The 19,142-nt window shown below is 32.9% G+C and overlaps 1 protein-coding gene across 6 annotated transcripts in view; it reads right to left on the reverse strand.

Annotated features, from left to right (window-relative positions):
• Window positions 1-19,142, reverse strand: part of LOC115890223 (protein bric-a-brac 1-like) — a 506,239-nt gene that overhangs the window by 415,213 nt on the left and 71,884 nt on the right. For all 6 annotated transcript variants that reach the window (XM_030910400.1, XM_030910399.1, XM_030910403.1 and 3 more), the window contains one exon: window positions 4,643-4,747. In XM_030910400.1, coding sequence (XP_030766260.1) covers window positions 4,643-4,645 — 3 coding nt within the window. In that variant the 5' untranslated portion in view covers window positions 4,646-4,747. The remainder of the gene's footprint in view (window positions 1-4,642; window positions 4,748-19,142) is intronic.

The following is a 19,142-nucleotide window of genomic DNA, read 5'->3' on the forward strand; positions in this document are numbered from 1 at the left end:
TCCAAATAATTCATGAAGTAACAACAATATTTGGATGAAAATTAGGCAGTTGCATATTTTTTAACTGCTTTGAAGAGTTATAACTTTTCGTGCGTACTTGTATAAAACTACTGAGTAAAAAAATATACATTTACGACGTTTTTTACGTGAAAAGAGTCTCTTGGTAAAAATCGCTACGAGTAATGGTTTTCGAGATATTTGGAATGGAAATTATCAATACCTGTCATCATTGACATGAAAATGGTATGAATTAAACATGCTGACTAAATAGTTATTAGACAAAAATCTTAAATTTGAAATGTTTTTGTGCCAAGAGTTCAACAGAAACTGTTTTGTCATCATTTTTTTTCAGAAAAAATTATGATTAATTTAAAAAAATAAAAATTTCCCAAATTTATTATTTCAGTGAAATAACTATCTACTCAACGTGTTCATTTTTCGTCAATAATGACATGTATTGACTATTTCCATTCTAAATATCTTAAGAACGGTTGCTCGTAGCCATTTTTATAAAGAGACATTTTTTACGTAAAAAGTCCCAGAGATGTGTATTTTTTCGCTCGGTAGTTTTATACAGGAACGGACAAAAAGTTAATACGCTTCAAAACAGTTAAAACACATGTAGGTGGCGCCCTCTACTAGTAAGAGTCATATTGACATCAAAATCAAATTTTTCATGTCAAAAAACTCCCAGTCACCAATTTTCATCTAAATATTGACGTTACATCAGAAATTATTTAGAAAAAATCGAAATAAAAATGAAACTTTGACACCCTCTATCTCTGAAACTAAACATTTTAGGACATACACACATTTATACGAACTTTTTTATTTATTTTTGCTGGTATTTTTGTAGCTTTCTCTGGGCCGTATTATAAATTTTTAGTCATTCGTCAAGGTAGATTTTTGCAAAGAACTTTTAGATATGCCTATTCCAAATAAAACGAAATTCTAGACGAAAGTTCTACTTTAACGCCTCTTCAACAAAGTTTAATACAATTTTTGCATAAAATCATCTAGGGAGATAATATTTATATATCCCGTGTTCCGATGCACCACATGGTAGGTATGTAACAAATAGTTAATTTACTACATATCCAGCCCTGGTCTCCCTTGCGTGTCGTTTGTCCCCGCTTACCCTTCCGTCACTAGTTTGTTCCTTTTCGTATGATTTTTTCAGGTCCTCTGTACCCCTCTCGCCCCCGTTTTGGCGGGTTTTACCCCCTCTTCCCCTACGTAGCTCCGCGCTTCGGGAAAACGAATCAAAATAACATTTTTTTCGCATCGATATGAAAGTGCAGGCGCGTATACATATACATACATATATTTGTATGTATGGGTTGTGTGTGTGTATGCTGCGTTCTTTTTTATTTTCTTTTACTAACGTTCTATCGCATTTTGGAAATGCACGCGGGCCGAACAACAATAAATCATATTGCACAATATACAGTGGCTGGCTATGGCTACAGCTTTCCAGGCATGATGTAATAGGAGTTTTGTAAAGCTTTTTTTTAAGTGTCGTTTATGAAAGTTACTATTTATTATCGGAAATAAATCATCATCATCATTTTCATCTTATTCAATCATTTCAAATTATTTAAAAAAGGCGCCCATCAATCCCAAAGAGACATGATTTATAAATACAAAAGCCACAGCAATAAGAATCTTTCCTAAGTCTGGGTCTCAAGATTTCCGTTGAGACCGAGACTTAAAATCTTATTGCTTTGACTTTTGTATTTCCAATTATGATGTAGCCTCCGTCACATATTTAGATACTATCTTTGTAGTTGGGCCCATTGTTGTCTATTTTTGGCTATGCGAGCTCAAGTTATCACTGCTAATTTCCTAATATCATGGTTCCCTCTAAGATTTTGTCTTTTTCTAGGTCTCTTAATTCTTCGTACGTACATGCTGTAATTGTTGTGGTCCATCTGTTGTCCGTCATTCTTGCAAGGTGTCCTGCTCATTGTCACTTGAGGGATTTGATTCTGTGGATGACATCTATTACCTGTGTCTTTTGCCGTATCCACTCTATTCTGTTACGGTCTTTCTTGGTTATTTCCAGCATATTTCGTTCCATTGAGCGTCGTGCGACCTACAGTTTCCTTATAGTGTCCGTTTTAAGGTTGATTCTCACTATACCTTCCATATCAGCTCCCTTCCGTTTCCTTTCCATTTACATAAAATATTATATTATGAAAATGAATAGGACAATGCACACTATCCGTTCCGTTTCCCTTCCGTTCCATGTCCTTTCCTTCCATACATTTTTTTGGCGGATGGACTGAAGCGTATCGGAAACAGCGTTGTCAAGTTCTTACATTTGTACTAGCTCTGTTAACATTTTGCTAATATTTATTTATTCTTTCACCTCTTAATTAAATATATTACATTTTTCAAAAGATACAAATTTTTAAAGTAAAACTTTCGTAATGATATAATAATTATACAATAAAACGTATGAAACTGATACGGAACGGAAGCTTACGTATAGCGTCAATACAATAAAAATACGAAACGAATATGGAATGGATATGAATGGATATGGAATGGATATGGAATGGATATGGAATGAATATGGAATGGATATGGAATGGATATGGAATGGATATGGAATGGATATGGAATGGATATGGAATGGATATGGAATGGATATGGAATGGATATGGAATGGATATGGAATGGATATGGAATGAATATGGAATGAATATGGAATGGATATGGAATGGATATGGAATGGATATGGAATAGATATGGAATAGATATGGAATGGATATGGAATGGATATGGAATAGATATGGAATAGATATGGAATGGATATGTAATGGATATGGAATGGAGATGGAATGGAGATGGAATGGAGATGGAATGGATATGGAATGGATATGGAATGGATATGGAATGGATATGGAATGGATATGGAATGGATATGGAATGGATATGGAATGGATATGGAATGGATATGGAATGGATATGGAATGAATATGGAATGGATATGGAATGGATATGGAATGGATATGGAATGGATATGGAATGGATATGGAATGGATATGGAATGGATATGGAATGGATATGGAATGGATATGGAATGGATATGGAATGGATATGGAATGGATATGGAATGGATATGGAATGGATATGGAATGGATATGGAATGGATATGGAATGGATATGGAATGGATATGGAATGGATATGGAATGGATATGGAATGGATATGGAATGGATATGGAATGGATATGGAATGGATATGGAATGGATATGGAATGGATATGGAATGGATATGGAATAGATATGGAATGGATATGGAATGGATATGGAATGGATATGGAATGGATATGGAATGGATATGGAATGGATATGGAATGGATATGGAATGGATATGGAATGGATATGGAATGGATATGGAATAGATATGTAATGGATATGTAATGGATATGGAATGGGTATGGAATGGAAACGGAAGGTATAGCGAGAATCAACTTTTAAGTGTCCAGGTTTTGCATGCATTGGTCATGACTGGTAGTACACATTGGTTGAATGTTTCCTTCTTTAGATAAAGTAGCATTCTAAATTTTGAATATGATTGAGTTTCTTCCATAAGTACTCCATGCTAACTTAATTCGTCTGTTGGTTTCTGTTAGTAGAGATCTCGAGCTGTGTATTAGTTGCCTCAAATATATACATTCTTCTACTATTTCCAGTGTTCTGTTATTTATTAGAACGTTTTTTCTGTCTACTAGTTCATTATACATTACTTTAGTTTTTACTAAATTTATTTTGAAATAATTAATACGGACATAAATACATGCTATTCATTTGATATAATAATAAATAAAACGCAAATAATGCTTGTAAGCTTGTGGCGGGTTCGATTCTTAAAAAAAATCATGGTTTTTCGCTACTAGAAGAAAAACTGACAAAAAAACTTGCCTCTGACCACGGGAGAAGATATACCCCCTGAAACTTTAAGCATTTTTGCAAGTTAGGCAAATTCGTTTTACTAGTAAAAAACACTAATAAATTGGCCTCAGTTAAATCAACGCAGTGGTGTTTACAAGAATATCTTTTTTATTTTGTTGATCTGCAAGATTAAGACCAAGACCGACCAGTTCAAGACTTCCGCAAGACCAAGCAAGCGTAACTCTTGCGGTCTTGCTTTTTCTCTATTATGTTGTAGAAGAAATTACTTATTTGTTCAAAATTCTTGTTTGAATTTATTATAAAAGAAATGCTTGATGATTCAAGATAATATATTGAAAAATGAAATTTTTCGTCAAACAAATATTATTTTATTACAAACTTATTTTTAATAACAAAAAAAGAACCTAAAGAATAAAAATAGCATATATTTTTGATATATATATATTTATATAGAATACCTTATAGCGTCCGAATCATAATTTGTTGGCCTACGATGCACACTTTATTAAAAACAACGGTGGGATTGCATAAGAATTGATACGGTTTAGGATAAGCGTGTATTAGACTTTAGATGACTCTGAACATCTGTTATACGCACTACGACACATTTTGCCACATCTTCATAAAAAAAATCCTACAAAATATAACTCGAACCGAAAAAGTTATGGGAGAACCAAAAATAAAAGCAAATACATTGTTAAATAGGTACTGTGCACTCACCATCGGTCAATGAATACCATGAAAGTGCGCGTGCGCGCCTCCAATTTCCGAGAGCTGGTTCTTCGAGCCACCCTGTATCCAAACACCCGTCTCGTCTTAGATCACCTTAAAAATAAAGAAATTATATTAATTAATATATCTATAATAGTTATTTTTTTATACAAGACGATAAAATGGTATTTTATAGTCAACCGAAAAGATTAATTCACGAGCGATGAAACCGCGAGTGAATTAATTTCAGGAGACGGTAATGCAATTTTATCGTCGTGTATAAAACAATATTTCTTTCCATAGCGAGTTACGTTTTAAAAAATATTCAGAAATCATTATTTCAAGGAAGTTATTACGAGTAGAAAAAATATTATGCTGGGTTGGCGTTGGTTTCAATGTTATTTGACAAATAAATAAAGCTGTCTCTTTAGTTGTCAGTTTTGAGTCAATATTTTTTAATTCTCTTTCGTGTCGATTGCTGATTGAATTGGAGCCAAAAATGGCTCAAAACGAAATAATTAAATTACCAACAGATATTCAGGCTGAGGCGACAAACGCCATATCCAAACTACTTCCATTTAAATCCCGAATAACTTATGAAAAGGAATACAAAAATTTTCAAAAATCGAAGCAATTAAAAAACGTGCGAGAAGAAATAAAGTTTTTAACCTATCCTCGCTGTTAATATCATTTAATCTGCCCTTGCGGTTAAAGTACTATTTTATCTACTATTTTTGATAGATATAGTTGCTATGGAAAAAATATATGAAATGTTTATGTTATTATCCTTTAGGATAATAAGAGTGTTGCATTTCTTTTCTAAACAGACACTGAAAAAATATCTGCCAACTGCCAAGTCATTATAATTATAACAGCAATAAAGACACGTCTAATATTGATACTAACAATTTATAACAATTTTATTTTTGTCACAGATGTGTTAAAAAATAAAACAGGCGTTTATATTTTTTTAGAAAAAAAAGGAGAAAGAAACTGTAATAACGACACCCAACACAAAAACAGAACAAGAATAGAAACAATTTATAGCGAAAATTTCATATTGGCCGTATACCCTCCTCCTCTCCCCTCTCTCTGAGCCACAATAACACACCCCGGGTCCCAAAATCGGATTTATTCCTTTTAATATCGCGAAACGCTGGCAAAACTGGCCGTGGCCGCGCGTTCCGCTAAGTGATGTATATTTTAATTTGGAAAGCTTCGGCTTGGGTCGCGGCGAGACGGCGGAAAAATAAAAAATAGGGCGCTGGCTCGGAGTGGAAAGCGCCAAAGGGCTCACCCTTTAATTGACCCCGAACGTGGTTTATTTGCGCCGCCCGGAGAAACTTGCGATTCTTTGCTAAATAACAATTTTGTTAGTTAGTCAATTTGTGATTTATTTTGTTTAGAAAATACTATGTATTTAAGAGTCCATTTCACTAGTCCGAAAAAGTAGCAAAATAATCATTCGGAATTTAACGATTTATGTTAAACTGGCTAGGTATTTTTACACAAATGAAGAAGAAAATTAAAAATAAAGTATTATACTACACTTGCGTGCATAGAAATCGGCCCAAGGCAAAATTTTAAAGTTAACTATATATTTTTTAGAATCTATTTGTCAGATTAAGAAAAAATACATGCTGTTTGAAAGACAACTTCATATTCTTTGAAAAGAGTTTAGAGATATTAATTTGTATTTTGGTTTCTTTGAATTAAAATTATTAAATTAATGCATGAAACAAAATATCGTTTCTTTATTATTAAGAGGTATGTTATTATTTATTTATTTATGGACAATTAACTAAACTAAATTTTCAATAATGGGTATGACCCCCTCTTGCTCTAACAACATCTCTCATACGATTTGGCATAGATTCGATCAAATTTGATATTGTTTCTGCTCTGGGATAGAAGTTGGGGCTCTTCGTCTAGTACGAATTCTTCGTTTTAGCTCATCCCATAAATGTTCTATCGGGTTTAAGTCTGGACTGCATGCTGGCCATTCCACAACCCGAAATCCGACTTCTGAAATGTAATCGTGTACGATTCTTGATGTGTGTGCCTTCGCATTGTCATGCATAAAAGTGAATTCGTTTCCAATGTAGTCGACGTAAGGTACCACATGAACTGCTAAAATCTCCTCAATATACCTAGCATCAGTTAAACCTGCTCTCCCGTGCCGACGATCGCCCCAACGGATGAAAATTGGGTCGGTTCGCGCAGTCATAGAAATTGCATCCCAGATCATGCAGGAACCACCTCCATAAGCAATCCGCTCCTCAATGCAGCATTCTGCGAATCGCTCACCTGATCGCCGGTACACTTTTCTTCTTTGGTCGCTACCATAGAGGCATATCCTGGTCTCATCTGAGAATAAAACAGATTCCCATTGTTCTAGTGTCCAATTCAGATGTTCCAGTGCAAAACGCAGGCGTGCTTGACGATGAGCTGGGGTAAGTTTTGGACCAATTACGGGTGCTTTGGGGGTCATGTTACTTTCCTTCAATCTTCGTCTTACTGTTCACTGACTAATAGTCACTCCTCGTGTTTCACGGAGCTGTTGTTGCACCTGAATAGCATTAAGACGCCGATTTCTTAACATTGTTGACACAATAAAGCGGTCATCACGATCCGTTGTATATCTCTTTCTACCAGTTCCAGGTCGACTACGAAAGGATCGAGTCCCTCATATCGTTCACACACTCTTCAAACCGCTCCGCTTGTCATATGGAGTTGCCGAGCTACAGCTCTCTATTTAAGTCCATTTTCGATTAAAGCGATTACTTGGGCGGCTTTTTCCGGTGATGTATGCATTAAATTAAACACTAATCAAACAATGAAACACAACTAATCAAAGAATAAAAGAACAATGTGAAAATTTCGATTACAAAGGTAGTAATTGCAATATTTGACAAGTTTGTTATTCTTATTGTCACCACAACACAAATACCTTTTATTTGGTTACCCGTTGGTACGCATATAAACGATAAGTACCCTGAATAAATTTATGCTCATATTAAACCATGTTAAATTGTCTTTGAAACAGCTCATATTTTTTACTTGCCATGATAAATAGATTCGAAAAGACACAGTTAAAACCAAAAGTTCACAGCGGGCCGATTTCTATGCACGTAAGTTTATATCCGTATTGTAGCACATTTTTAGACAACTTCTTTATTTTTAAGATTTTGATGGTCAAACACAGGGTTCGGAAGTAGTTAATTAAGACGTAATTTACCTGATTAACTACGTGTAGTTTTTCTTCAAAAACTACGTTTTTCCCGTTCGTTAACTACATGAAAACTACGTTAATAAACTACCTATTGATATTATGAATAATTTTGCTTTATATGAAGAGTCTAAATAATATGATGTAAATGGTTATATTTAAAGCCATATTTCTTCTGTTTTCTTAAATACATTATGTGTTTTCTAAAGCTTTAACTTATTATAACCTCACCTCATACCTTTAACATTTGAAAGTTACATACATATGTTACATAAACTACACCCTCTACATAAACTACATGAACTACATGTAATGTAGTTTATGTAGTTTTTAAAAGTAACATGTAGTTTTCCGAACCCTGGTCAAACATCAACAAGATATTCCTTATCTTTGGACTACATTTTCTCGAAAATAAAGACATAATTTAAAATTCCGTTGCAATACGGAAATATATTGAAGTTTTGTGATTACAGTGATATATAATTTATATTGTTTTGTAACAAATTGCCCGCTATTTTATGACAAATGCTGAAGCTATGCAAACCTTAATCCAGCCTTAATCAAAGCACGTGTGTTTCGAATTTTGGGTGTGGCTTAACACGACAGGATCGGGCTAAGCTTTAGGCAGATTTCTGAAATATAATATATATTTCTTTCGGCCACAAACCCTGAGAGCGATCCTTACAGTACAACGTAATAGATTCTTAAATCAAGGAAAATCTTTGAGTTTTCTCTGGTGTTTATCAGTATACTATTTTATTTTAATGATACAATTGTTTTTATATTCGATGTCATTATTACAATTTCTTCCTTTTTTCTCCTTTTTCTCCAAGAAAAAAAAATGCTATTTTTTAAAAAACACTGTTCAAAAAAAATGGCAATTCATTTATTTACCTATCAAGGAAAGGTAAAGTAGGTTTTTTAAGTGCTTCTATAAAAAATACAAATATATACAAAAATAGCGTATATTTTTGATATATATATATTTATATACAATACCTTATGGCATCCGTATCATAACTATTTGTCGTATGATACGCACTTTCTAATTTAAAGCGACACTTATAACAGAAGAGTTGTAAAGACGTTCTATCCTTCTTTAATCTCTCTATAGTTAGTGTTAATTATTGACAAATTTTATATCAATATTTAGTCAATGATATCTAGGGATTGACCTCGCCAAAATTATCATTAATTGTCATTCTCAGTCTCTTATTGAAATAGTCCGTCTGACGATAACTCAAAAACCGCTAAACCGATTTTAACCAAATTTGGCACAAAAATACTGTGGCGAGAACGTTGTGCGACAAACCCGAGAATCTGGCCATTAGTTTTTGGTGGGGGTGGCTTGTTGGTAAGGGGGTATGGGAGGGGGTTAAAAATTATAAAAAATCGTAACTCCAAAATTACAGTAGCTAGCGAAACGCGGTTTTCAATTTTTAAGATTAGGAATAATATTTGCAACAAAATTTGTAATAACATCAAAATCACTCAAAATCGCAGTTTTTGAGATAAAAAAAAATTGGAAAAATTCCTTTACTTTGAAACTAAAAGAACTGCCTACCAACTTTTTATTAACATATTTTAGTGTGAGCGACTATATGTGCCTCCCAGCGCCAATTTTTTAAAATGTTTTAAAGGTGACTTAAAACAAAATGATTTTTTTTTCGCATATACTGTAATGGATCAATCTACATTCCACTACAGTTTAGAGAATATCAAAGTAGGGATAATGAAGCGAATAAGAAAGATATGGCAACGATATGCGGTATTAACGAAGGCGTTATTTTGACATCTATGACAGTTAAAGTGTCATAATAAGCGTTTGTGATAGATAACTCTTTATTAGGTTAAATTATTGTACTCTTTTTAGACACACTTTCTTTTAGACACTAATTAAAACTCCTGATATATTTAATAGCTATTTTTTTATAAAAATAAAAATAAATTATGAATATAGATGCTCTTTTGATTGACAAAATCGGAAAACTAGGTTAAGGCTAAATTTTTAAAAATGTCGGCATAATCGTCAAAATTAATCAACGCTATTTTGTGTTGCCATAAACAACGCAAATGTCAAAATGACGTCAGCGCTAATAGCAGAATTGCGACCAGTATTGGACTTTGCCATATCTCTCTATATTATTGTATACTTTTTTTTCTGTTCCCTTAGAGATCAACTGTTGTGAACTGAATTTATGAATACATCGAAATTTATATCAATCAACTAACAAATAGGTTGAAAAGCAAAAAGTTTCAGTTGTATAAAAAATACGTATTCATAAATGAATTCAAACATCGTCTGAGATTGTCAATGTCTCCTGTCACTAGGGAGTCAAATAATGGTGATTTTAGACAGAGACGACAAAATGCAGGAAACGCTAATGGCATTGTTTTCCATATATTTATAATCGACAAGCTATACAAATACACGTAAAATAAACGATTAGATTTTAATTTTATTTTAAACACACAGAAAAATGATTGATATTCGACAAAACTCCTCCTTATTATTTTAAAAAAATATACAGGAAAACTACAGTAAATAATGAATATGTGTACTTGAATTATTTATAATGAGTATATAAACAGATAGCAACATAGGATCGAATCAATGTATGATATAAAATATCGAAATGATATTAAATATTATTGACTATCCTATAAACGCTTAAAAATAAAATATTTGTTCGTTTTAACCATGTATCAACAAAAAATGGAACTTAACTGAAAGAATTACCCGAGACCATTGAAAAATAATTATTGGCTGTTTGGTCTTTCCCCATTTAATGTAACGATCAATTTCTTAGCTTCGATCAACAACATCTTTATGCAAATATATACTATAACTGCGGCCTTATTTCCTTATTTGGGTCAATAGTCGACTCTTAAATACTGATTGGGGCGAATTACTATTGCCCAATCGATAACGATTATTCGTGCCTTAATTGATTCGTTTGCGATTTATTGAAACTTTTTTTAGGTGCAGCATTTAATAAGGTATTTTTTTGGAATTAGAAGAAAATAATGATAGATTAATAACGATATAAAATATTCTTTTATATATTTGTTCCTTAAGAGTCAAAAAAAAATTAAATCAATAAAATGAAAAAATCAATAAAATAAAAAATATACGAAATAATATACATGTACTGATTTCTTTCGAAAATCGACAACTATGAAACTATGAACCCTACCCGGACAAAAACGGTACATTGTGAGACAGGAAATTGTAGAGAGAAACAAGCCCTATAACATAGGATAAAATATTTTAATGAACAGTGCTTTTCATAAAATCAATAAAATGAAAAATATACGAAATAATATACATGCACTGATTTTTTTCGAAAATCGACAACTATGAAACTATGATCCCTTCCCCGACACAAACGGCACATTGTGAGACAGGAAATTGTAGAGAGAAACAAGCCCTGTAACATAGGATACAACATTTTAATGAACAGTCCTTTCCATAAAATCAACAAAATAAAAAATATACTAAATAATATACATGTACTGATTTCTTTCGAAAATCGACAACTATGAAACTATGAACCGTTCTCCGACACAAACGGTACATTGTAAGACAGGAAATTGTAGAGAGAAACAAGCCCTATAACATAGGATACAACATTTTAATAAACAGTGCTTTCCATAAAATCAATAAAATGAAAATATACGAAATAATAAACATGTACTGATTTTTTTCGAAAATCGACAACTATGAAACTATGAACTCTTCCTGGACACAAACGGTACATTGTGAGACAGAAAAATTGTAGAGAGAAACAAGCCCTGTAACATAGGATACAACGTTTTAATGAACAGTGCTTTCCATAAAATCAATAAAATGAAAAATATACGAAATAATATACATGTACTGATTTCTTTCGAAAATCGACAACTATGAAACTATGAACCCTTCCCGGACACAAACGGTAGATTGTGAGACAGGAAATTGTAGAGAGAAGCAAGCCCTATAACATATGATACAACATTTTAATGAACAGTGCTCTTCATAAAATCAATAAAATAAAAAATATACGAAATAATATGCATCTACTGATGTGTTCATTGAAGAGATGTCCTGTGACAATATGAACATTTTCATACTTAAATTAAAGAAAGTCTTTGCTCGATCGTAAGTCTTGAAAATCTAATGGTCAGTAGTCATTGATCACATCTGACCGAACTTTCAAAATAAAATTTTCAAAATTATAGAAAATATCGTCAGTCCAAGAAGTTATTTTAATTCATGACTATCTACCACTTAAAAACAACGATATATCTTTTAATGAGAATAATATATGGATTAGAGATTTCGTTTATTACCGGTAATTCCACCAGAAATTACATATACAAACACAGACCGAAGATATAATCACGAACCCTTCCCTTATACCCCCGCATTACAATATTACACACAATAACCGTCTGCCAAATTCTAATATCGAACCGGCACAAAATTATGGCGACTGTGTGCGATAGGGGGCGCGCACTAATAATTTCAAATTGCTAATTAATTCAAAATATTCGGACCGATATTCAAATGGAAACAGATATATGGCCGCCGCGGTGCATACACGTCTATGTACGTATGTCTATGTGTGTATGTATATAGTCTCTATATATCTCTGTGTGTGTTTGCGCTAGCTAGAGAGAGGAGCGGGCCCTGTTATGCGGATTTCTTTCGTTGTCCTAGACCGCGCTGTAAATTCTACGAGTGCTGAGGGAGGGGGATAGGCCGGAATGCAGGCCTATAAATCGATTATTCCGGTCGGAGAACACCATAGTAAGCTTCCGGGTCGAAATTTATTTAATAAGGGACAATGGTAATGTTTGGGGAAGCTTCTGGGATTAAAATATATACAGGGTCCGGCAATAGTGCGTCGAGCCTCTGTAGCTCCTAGAATAAAAAACTTGGGAATGTTGTTTTTTACGTGTGTTTTACGAACACCCTGTCTATTTTTTTAATAGATGGAGAATTAAAAAATTATTTTTTTTTGTATTTAAAGAATTTCAAAATTTTTAATGGTTTCGCAGATACTGCACGCAGTATTATTTCATATGGCTCTTCCAACGGTAAAATATGAGAGAAAAATCTTTGTTAAAAACTTACAGTGGAAAATGCCATATGAAATACTAGCGTTTACCCGCGACTTCGTTCGCGTCGAATTAATCATTTGTAACGATGATGATAAAACAAAGCAAGAATTTCCATTAACATACAAACTAATGTGATAAAATTTTCTCACATTTATGTCAGCATGAGAAAAAACAATAGGTATGGCGATATAATTATATAACGTCAAGCAGTTTGAGCAGAATCATTTTTTCATCATCCATTACCCAACTTTTTGGAACATCCCTGTATGATTTTTTAAAAAGTTTCAAAATATGTAAAAAACAAAATAAATTATGCGTGTCCAAGCGTTTTCCCGAAAGAATAACCGTTTTTTAAATAACAAATATTGTAATATTTGAGGGGTGTTTTCACCCCCTTGGAAGTGGAATTTCGAATAATCCCTTCTTATCGAACCTCTACACCACATCACATCTAGAATCAACCTGTATGCCAAAACTGAGCATCTTACGTTGAGTAGTTTGAGCAGGATCGTGATTAATCAGTGAGTCAGTCACTTAAGGATTTTATATATTAGTATCGATAAAACCGCGATTATCTGCGAAACCCTTAAAGGTTTTAAAATACTCGAAATATAAAAAATATTCATTTTCGAATTCCCCATCTATTGAAAAAATAATGTAGAGGGTGTTCCATTTAAAAAAAACGAAGAAAAATTATTTTATATTCCGGAAAATTTAGTTTTTCAAATAATTTTTTTTTAAATATTCTTTTATTATATTACAAAACGATTAGGATTAACAAATGACTCTCCCCTGTAAAAATCACCAGGAAATCAAACAGAAATGTATTAATATCAATCCAATCCCATACAAAGATAAAAACAGAATTACAAAAAAAAGTAATTTTTTCGCGATGGAACAAATGGAGCCGTCCATCGAAGCCCTAGGCGTCTGCCCTATCTTATTAAAAACCATCCCTATCTGGTCGGGGGCTATAATTAGAATAATGGGCGAATAATATTTTTTGAAATATGATTGAATGTCGTGCCACAACTTCGATACGAAGGGCTCGGCTTCTTGCTTTGATTTATAACCGACAGTATCGATCATATACGCGAATTCAGGTTCGGTTTGGTTCATAGAGGGTGTTGTTTTAATTGCTACAATTAAAATAGACTTAGGGTGTCCCAGAAATAAGTGCAAGTATTTTAATGAGGTTTTATTTCGCGAAAAAAAAATTTTAAATTAGAAATTTTTTGAAAAATTTTTTGAATTTTTTTTTAGTTTTTAGTTAAAAAACATAATTTTTTGATAATATGGCAACATAGGTATTAGATTAAATGTACAGGAAAGAAAATCCAGAAAAGATGCAATGCTCAAAATTTTAGCAAAATATCTAACTATGAAACTATGAACTCTTCTTGGACACAAACGGTACATTGTGAGACAGAAAATTGTAGAGAGAAACAAGCCCCATAACATAGGATACAACATTTTAATGAACAGTGCTTTTCATAAAATCAATAAAATGAAAAATATACGAAATAATATGCATGTACTGATTTCTTTCGAAAATCGACAACTATGAAACTATGAACTCTTCCTGGACACAAACGGTACATTGTTAGACGGAAAATGGTAGAGAGAAACAAGCCCTATAACATAGGATACAACATTTTAATGAACAGTGCTTTCCATAAAATCAATAAAATGAAAAATATACGAAATAATATGCACGTACTGATTTCTTTCGAAAATCGACAACTATGAAACTATGAACTCTTCCTGGACACAAACGGTACATTGTTAGGCGGAAAATGGTAGAGAGAAACAAGCCCTATAACATAGGATACAACATTTTAATGAACAGTGCTTTCCACAAAATCAATAAAATGAAAAATATATGAAATAATATGCATGTACTGATTTCTTTCGAAAATCGACAACTATGAAACTATGAACTCTTTCTGGACACAAACGGTACATTGTGAGACAGAAAATTGTAGAGAGAAACAAGCCCTATAACATAGGATACAACATTTTAATGAACAGTACTTTCCTGAACAGGGCTTTCCTTTTCAATTTATTTGGAAATTTTCAAAGTAAAATCACTCCGTTATTTTGGACTTATTTGAAAAACGATAAAGAGAAAATATGTTTCTTTTATCGAGATCTGCCACCCCTTAAAATACTTGCACTTATTTCTGGGACACCCTGTATATACACTTTTCATTTTTTTGTTTTGTCATATCCACTGTATTCTTTTACGGTCTTTCTAGGTTATTCCCAGCATATACATTATTGTACATTATGTCATTACGTTGAATTCTGTTATTTTTGCTTTAATTTTGTGCTAAATATTCTTGAACTATGTTTTTAACCCAGAGATAGCATAATTTTACAAAATGGGTTAGGATATTATGCAAATTTTATAGCCTACCCAGTCCCACGGGTCACTAGCCGCAACTGACACATTGGTCGAATGTTTTCTTCTTTAGATAGAGTGGTATTCTAGATTTGAATATGATTGAGTTTCTTCCATAAGTACTCCATACGTTTTGCCTGCCCGGCTAAAACTGAGAGGCAAATCTTTATGTATAGACACGACTTTATAAAATATCAAATAAAAATTAGATTCCGGCAAGAACGTCTCCAAATTTAAACCAATACGATATTGGTTTAAAATAAAAATTCAAAATATGTATACGCGAAAATATGCAATTTCGCTCTGTGTCCGCAGTCCTCAAAATTCGATTTAAGCAAGCGGCCTCAAGTACATTTTTGAGTCCGAGAACATGCAGGGTTCGAAAATTGGCTTCAGTAAAGCGGTCAGCGTTTGTTTTGATGCTGGACTTCGGTCACAAAAGGCCAGGGCAATCGTGGCTAGCTTTTTAAAGTTAAATTTCAGTTTTTACCCCTTCCAGTATATAGGGTGTCTCTTAAAAAAGTACACGTATCTTAAGGGGTGCTAGATCTAGAATTTTCTACTATTTAAAGTAAATTGAAAATAACAGGGTTATTTAACTTAACAAAATTAAAAAAAATCCAGTCACAAATCTATTTCTAAAAAAATATTTTTACATTAATTTTAAACTACCTGTCTGTCATTTTACTGAATCTATACTAATTTATAAAATCCTTAAGTGCTGACATACTGATTAATCACGATCCTGCTCAAACCACTCAACGTAAGAAGCTCAATTTTGGCATAGAGGTTGGTTCTAGGGTGTAGAGGTTCGATAAGAAGGGATTTTTCGAAATTCCAGTTCCAAGAGGGTGAAACCACCCCTCAAATATTACAATATTTTTTATTTAAAAAAACGGTCAAGTTTCCGAAAAAACGCTTAAACACGTATATTTTATTTTGTTTTTTACATATTTTAAGATTTTTTTAAAAATGTATACAGGGTGTTTCGAAAAATCTGGTCATTGATTAATCACGATCCTGCTTAAAGCGCTTGACCTAAAAAGCTGATTTTTGCAAAACGGATTGACTTTAGGGTGTAGAGGTTCAATAAGGAGGGGTTTCTCGAACCTCAAATTCCAAGAGGGTGAAAACACCCCTCAAATATTACAATATTTGTTATTTAAAAAAGGGTTAGTCTTTCGGGAAAACGCTTGGACAAGCATAATTTATTTGGTTTTTTTACATATTTTGAATTTTTTTAAAAAATCATACAGGGTGTTCCAAAAAGTTGGGTAATTTCTTAACCACGATTCTGCTTAAACTGCTTGGAATACAGACCGAGAAAATGACGTCTACGGCTTGACCTCGCCAAAATTATCATCGATTATCATTCCTCCGCCGTCTCTGGCGCCGTTTTTATTTCGATCGTATTTATAATAATTTTACTGTTTAAAATATTATTTTTAACAAACTTCATGTACCATATTTCAAATTAAAGGACAAATTTGGACAAGTTATTTATTGTTCCCTATTTTCGGACTCCCCCAGGCAAACAGCAAAGTTATTGTCCGTTCAAAGAACGAATTTTGGAGTTGAAAAAGGCGAGTTGAAAAATTGAGAAACGATTCGGACTTTGTCCGGCCGGTCGCAAACAAGAAAATTCGGTTTATTTTCCCGGCTACGACCTACGTTCGCCTTTTAATCGTATTTCCCTGGGAAATGGACCGGAATTATACGCGGGCAAAGACATCAAAGGGTCCGGTTCGGCTTTTTTCTTGCCATTTGTCATATTAAATAATATGGGCATGTATGTCCGAGTACGACTATTATCATTTCGTTGGATATTAATATGCAATTACACTTTTAAGCGGAGAGCGCGTTTTTTAACAACGTTATAATATGTGCGGTGATATAACGATGATATTTCTGGGACCTGAAGGATTTTTATCTTTAATAGTGAATGAAGACAGAAAAAATTCAATGGTTCTCAAAATTTAAACAAAAAAACATTTTTTTTAATTTTCAACGCAAAATAATACGGTCCAAAATACCAGGGTGGGCATGATTTAAATCAAGTGATTTTTTTAATTATAATCATGTGATTTAAATAAAAAAATAATTTTATTGAAACTTTATAATAAATAAAAAAATAGCTGTAAAAGTTATAAAAATGTGGAAAACTAGAAAAAATATTTCTATAACAGATATAACAGATAATAAATCGAAAAATAATTGTAAATGTTATGAAACTATATAAAAATATCTATTCATCAATTTAAATGTTGGACCGATTTTTGAAGTAAATTCGTGTGAATCCATTAGGCCGCTAAACGCAGGGATTTATTTTAAATTTATGTATAAGTGACAAAAATTCGCTGTTCGAATACATATCATTTGCAGAATAGTGCAGAACTAGGTTCCTCTGATATAGAGACTATATCTTCATTCCCGAGAATCTATAATCGTTGTCAGAAAATGTGTTGTTTTATATTTTATTTGAAACGGTTGTTGATTCCAAATTCCTACAGACATTTTGATCTGCAGTATGTACTTTACACTTTGACATTAGATAATACATACTAATTTCATTCTCGACTTAAGACTATTTCCGAACAATACTTTTTTTGACGATGCTGTACCTTTGAAGGACCATATTAAAGCTATTCCGACGTTACAATACCATCCAGGTATTAGCAGAAGCAACCATCCCCTCGCCCCTCCATGGTTATACCCCCCTCGCGATGGCTAATTAATACAAAATACACACAACAGGCATGTTATGGCGCATAATTATCGCAGTTTCATATAAATTAACGGAATATATACGCGCATAACTCGATTTCTGGTAGCTACAACATACTCAGATGTATATTCACGTTTGTTTGGTATATTGTTTATAACTCTAAGCTCGAATCAGCCACGAAGAATTCCATCAATAACAACCTATTGTTACGGATCCTTTTATTTAACACATTTAATATTCAAAAATTATCCATTTGAAACACAGAACAAATGTCTCAAAAAGTCCAAGCATCGATTTTTTACAAAAAAAAAAAACTCACGTTAAGATGGAGAAACAAAACCAAACTGCAGGACATAATGTAAGTTGATCGCTCTTACGGCTAGCAGAAATGGTAGCAGGACTCGAGAAAAATTTATTTTTTGCAGGCCAGTAATAAAAAACGTTGGTAGGGTGAATATGCCAATAGTCGGACATCAACCAGTGGTCGGATAAAACGTATTTATCGGGAAATAAGTTAAAAATGTGGCTTAGTATTGCTTCAAATAATTAAAAACCTAATTCTGCCAATTCTTCCGCTTTATTCTATAACATTTTCTTTGCCTAAATGTTCATCACCCTTGTGCTTCCTAATTTTGGCCTGTATAAGATGGAGGTGAGATATATTTTGTAAGGTAAGTTAACTATTTTGTATCTAATTTATGAAGTACTTACTTATAACTTTACGTGTATGGAGAATAGTCTAAACTTCTAGTTCAAATAACAAAAAGGATACTTTTTAAGTCCAGTAGAAAAATAATTCCTTTTGTCTTTTTTAGTAAAAGGTAGTTTCCATTAATACAATAAAGATGCATTAGAAAAAACACTCCAAACTGTCCGAGAAGAGGGCAAAAATCGCGTAAAACATACAGTATTAAAGACAAATAAGCGATGTTTGTAACCGAATGGAATGAGAACTTGTTTTAACCAGAGAAATTGAAAAAAGTTGTTACCTGGATCAAAAACTTACCCGTTTGCGGATTTCGAATAAAAAAAGAGGTGTTACTTA

This window comes from Sitophilus oryzae, unplaced genomic scaffold (assembly GCF_002938485.1).
Source record: "Sitophilus oryzae breed Bouriz unplaced genomic scaffold, Soryzae_2.0 scaffold_85_pilon_pilon, whole genome shotgun sequence".
NCBI classification, from domain to species: domain Eukaryota; kingdom Metazoa; phylum Arthropoda; class Insecta; order Coleoptera; family Curculionidae; genus Sitophilus; species Sitophilus oryzae.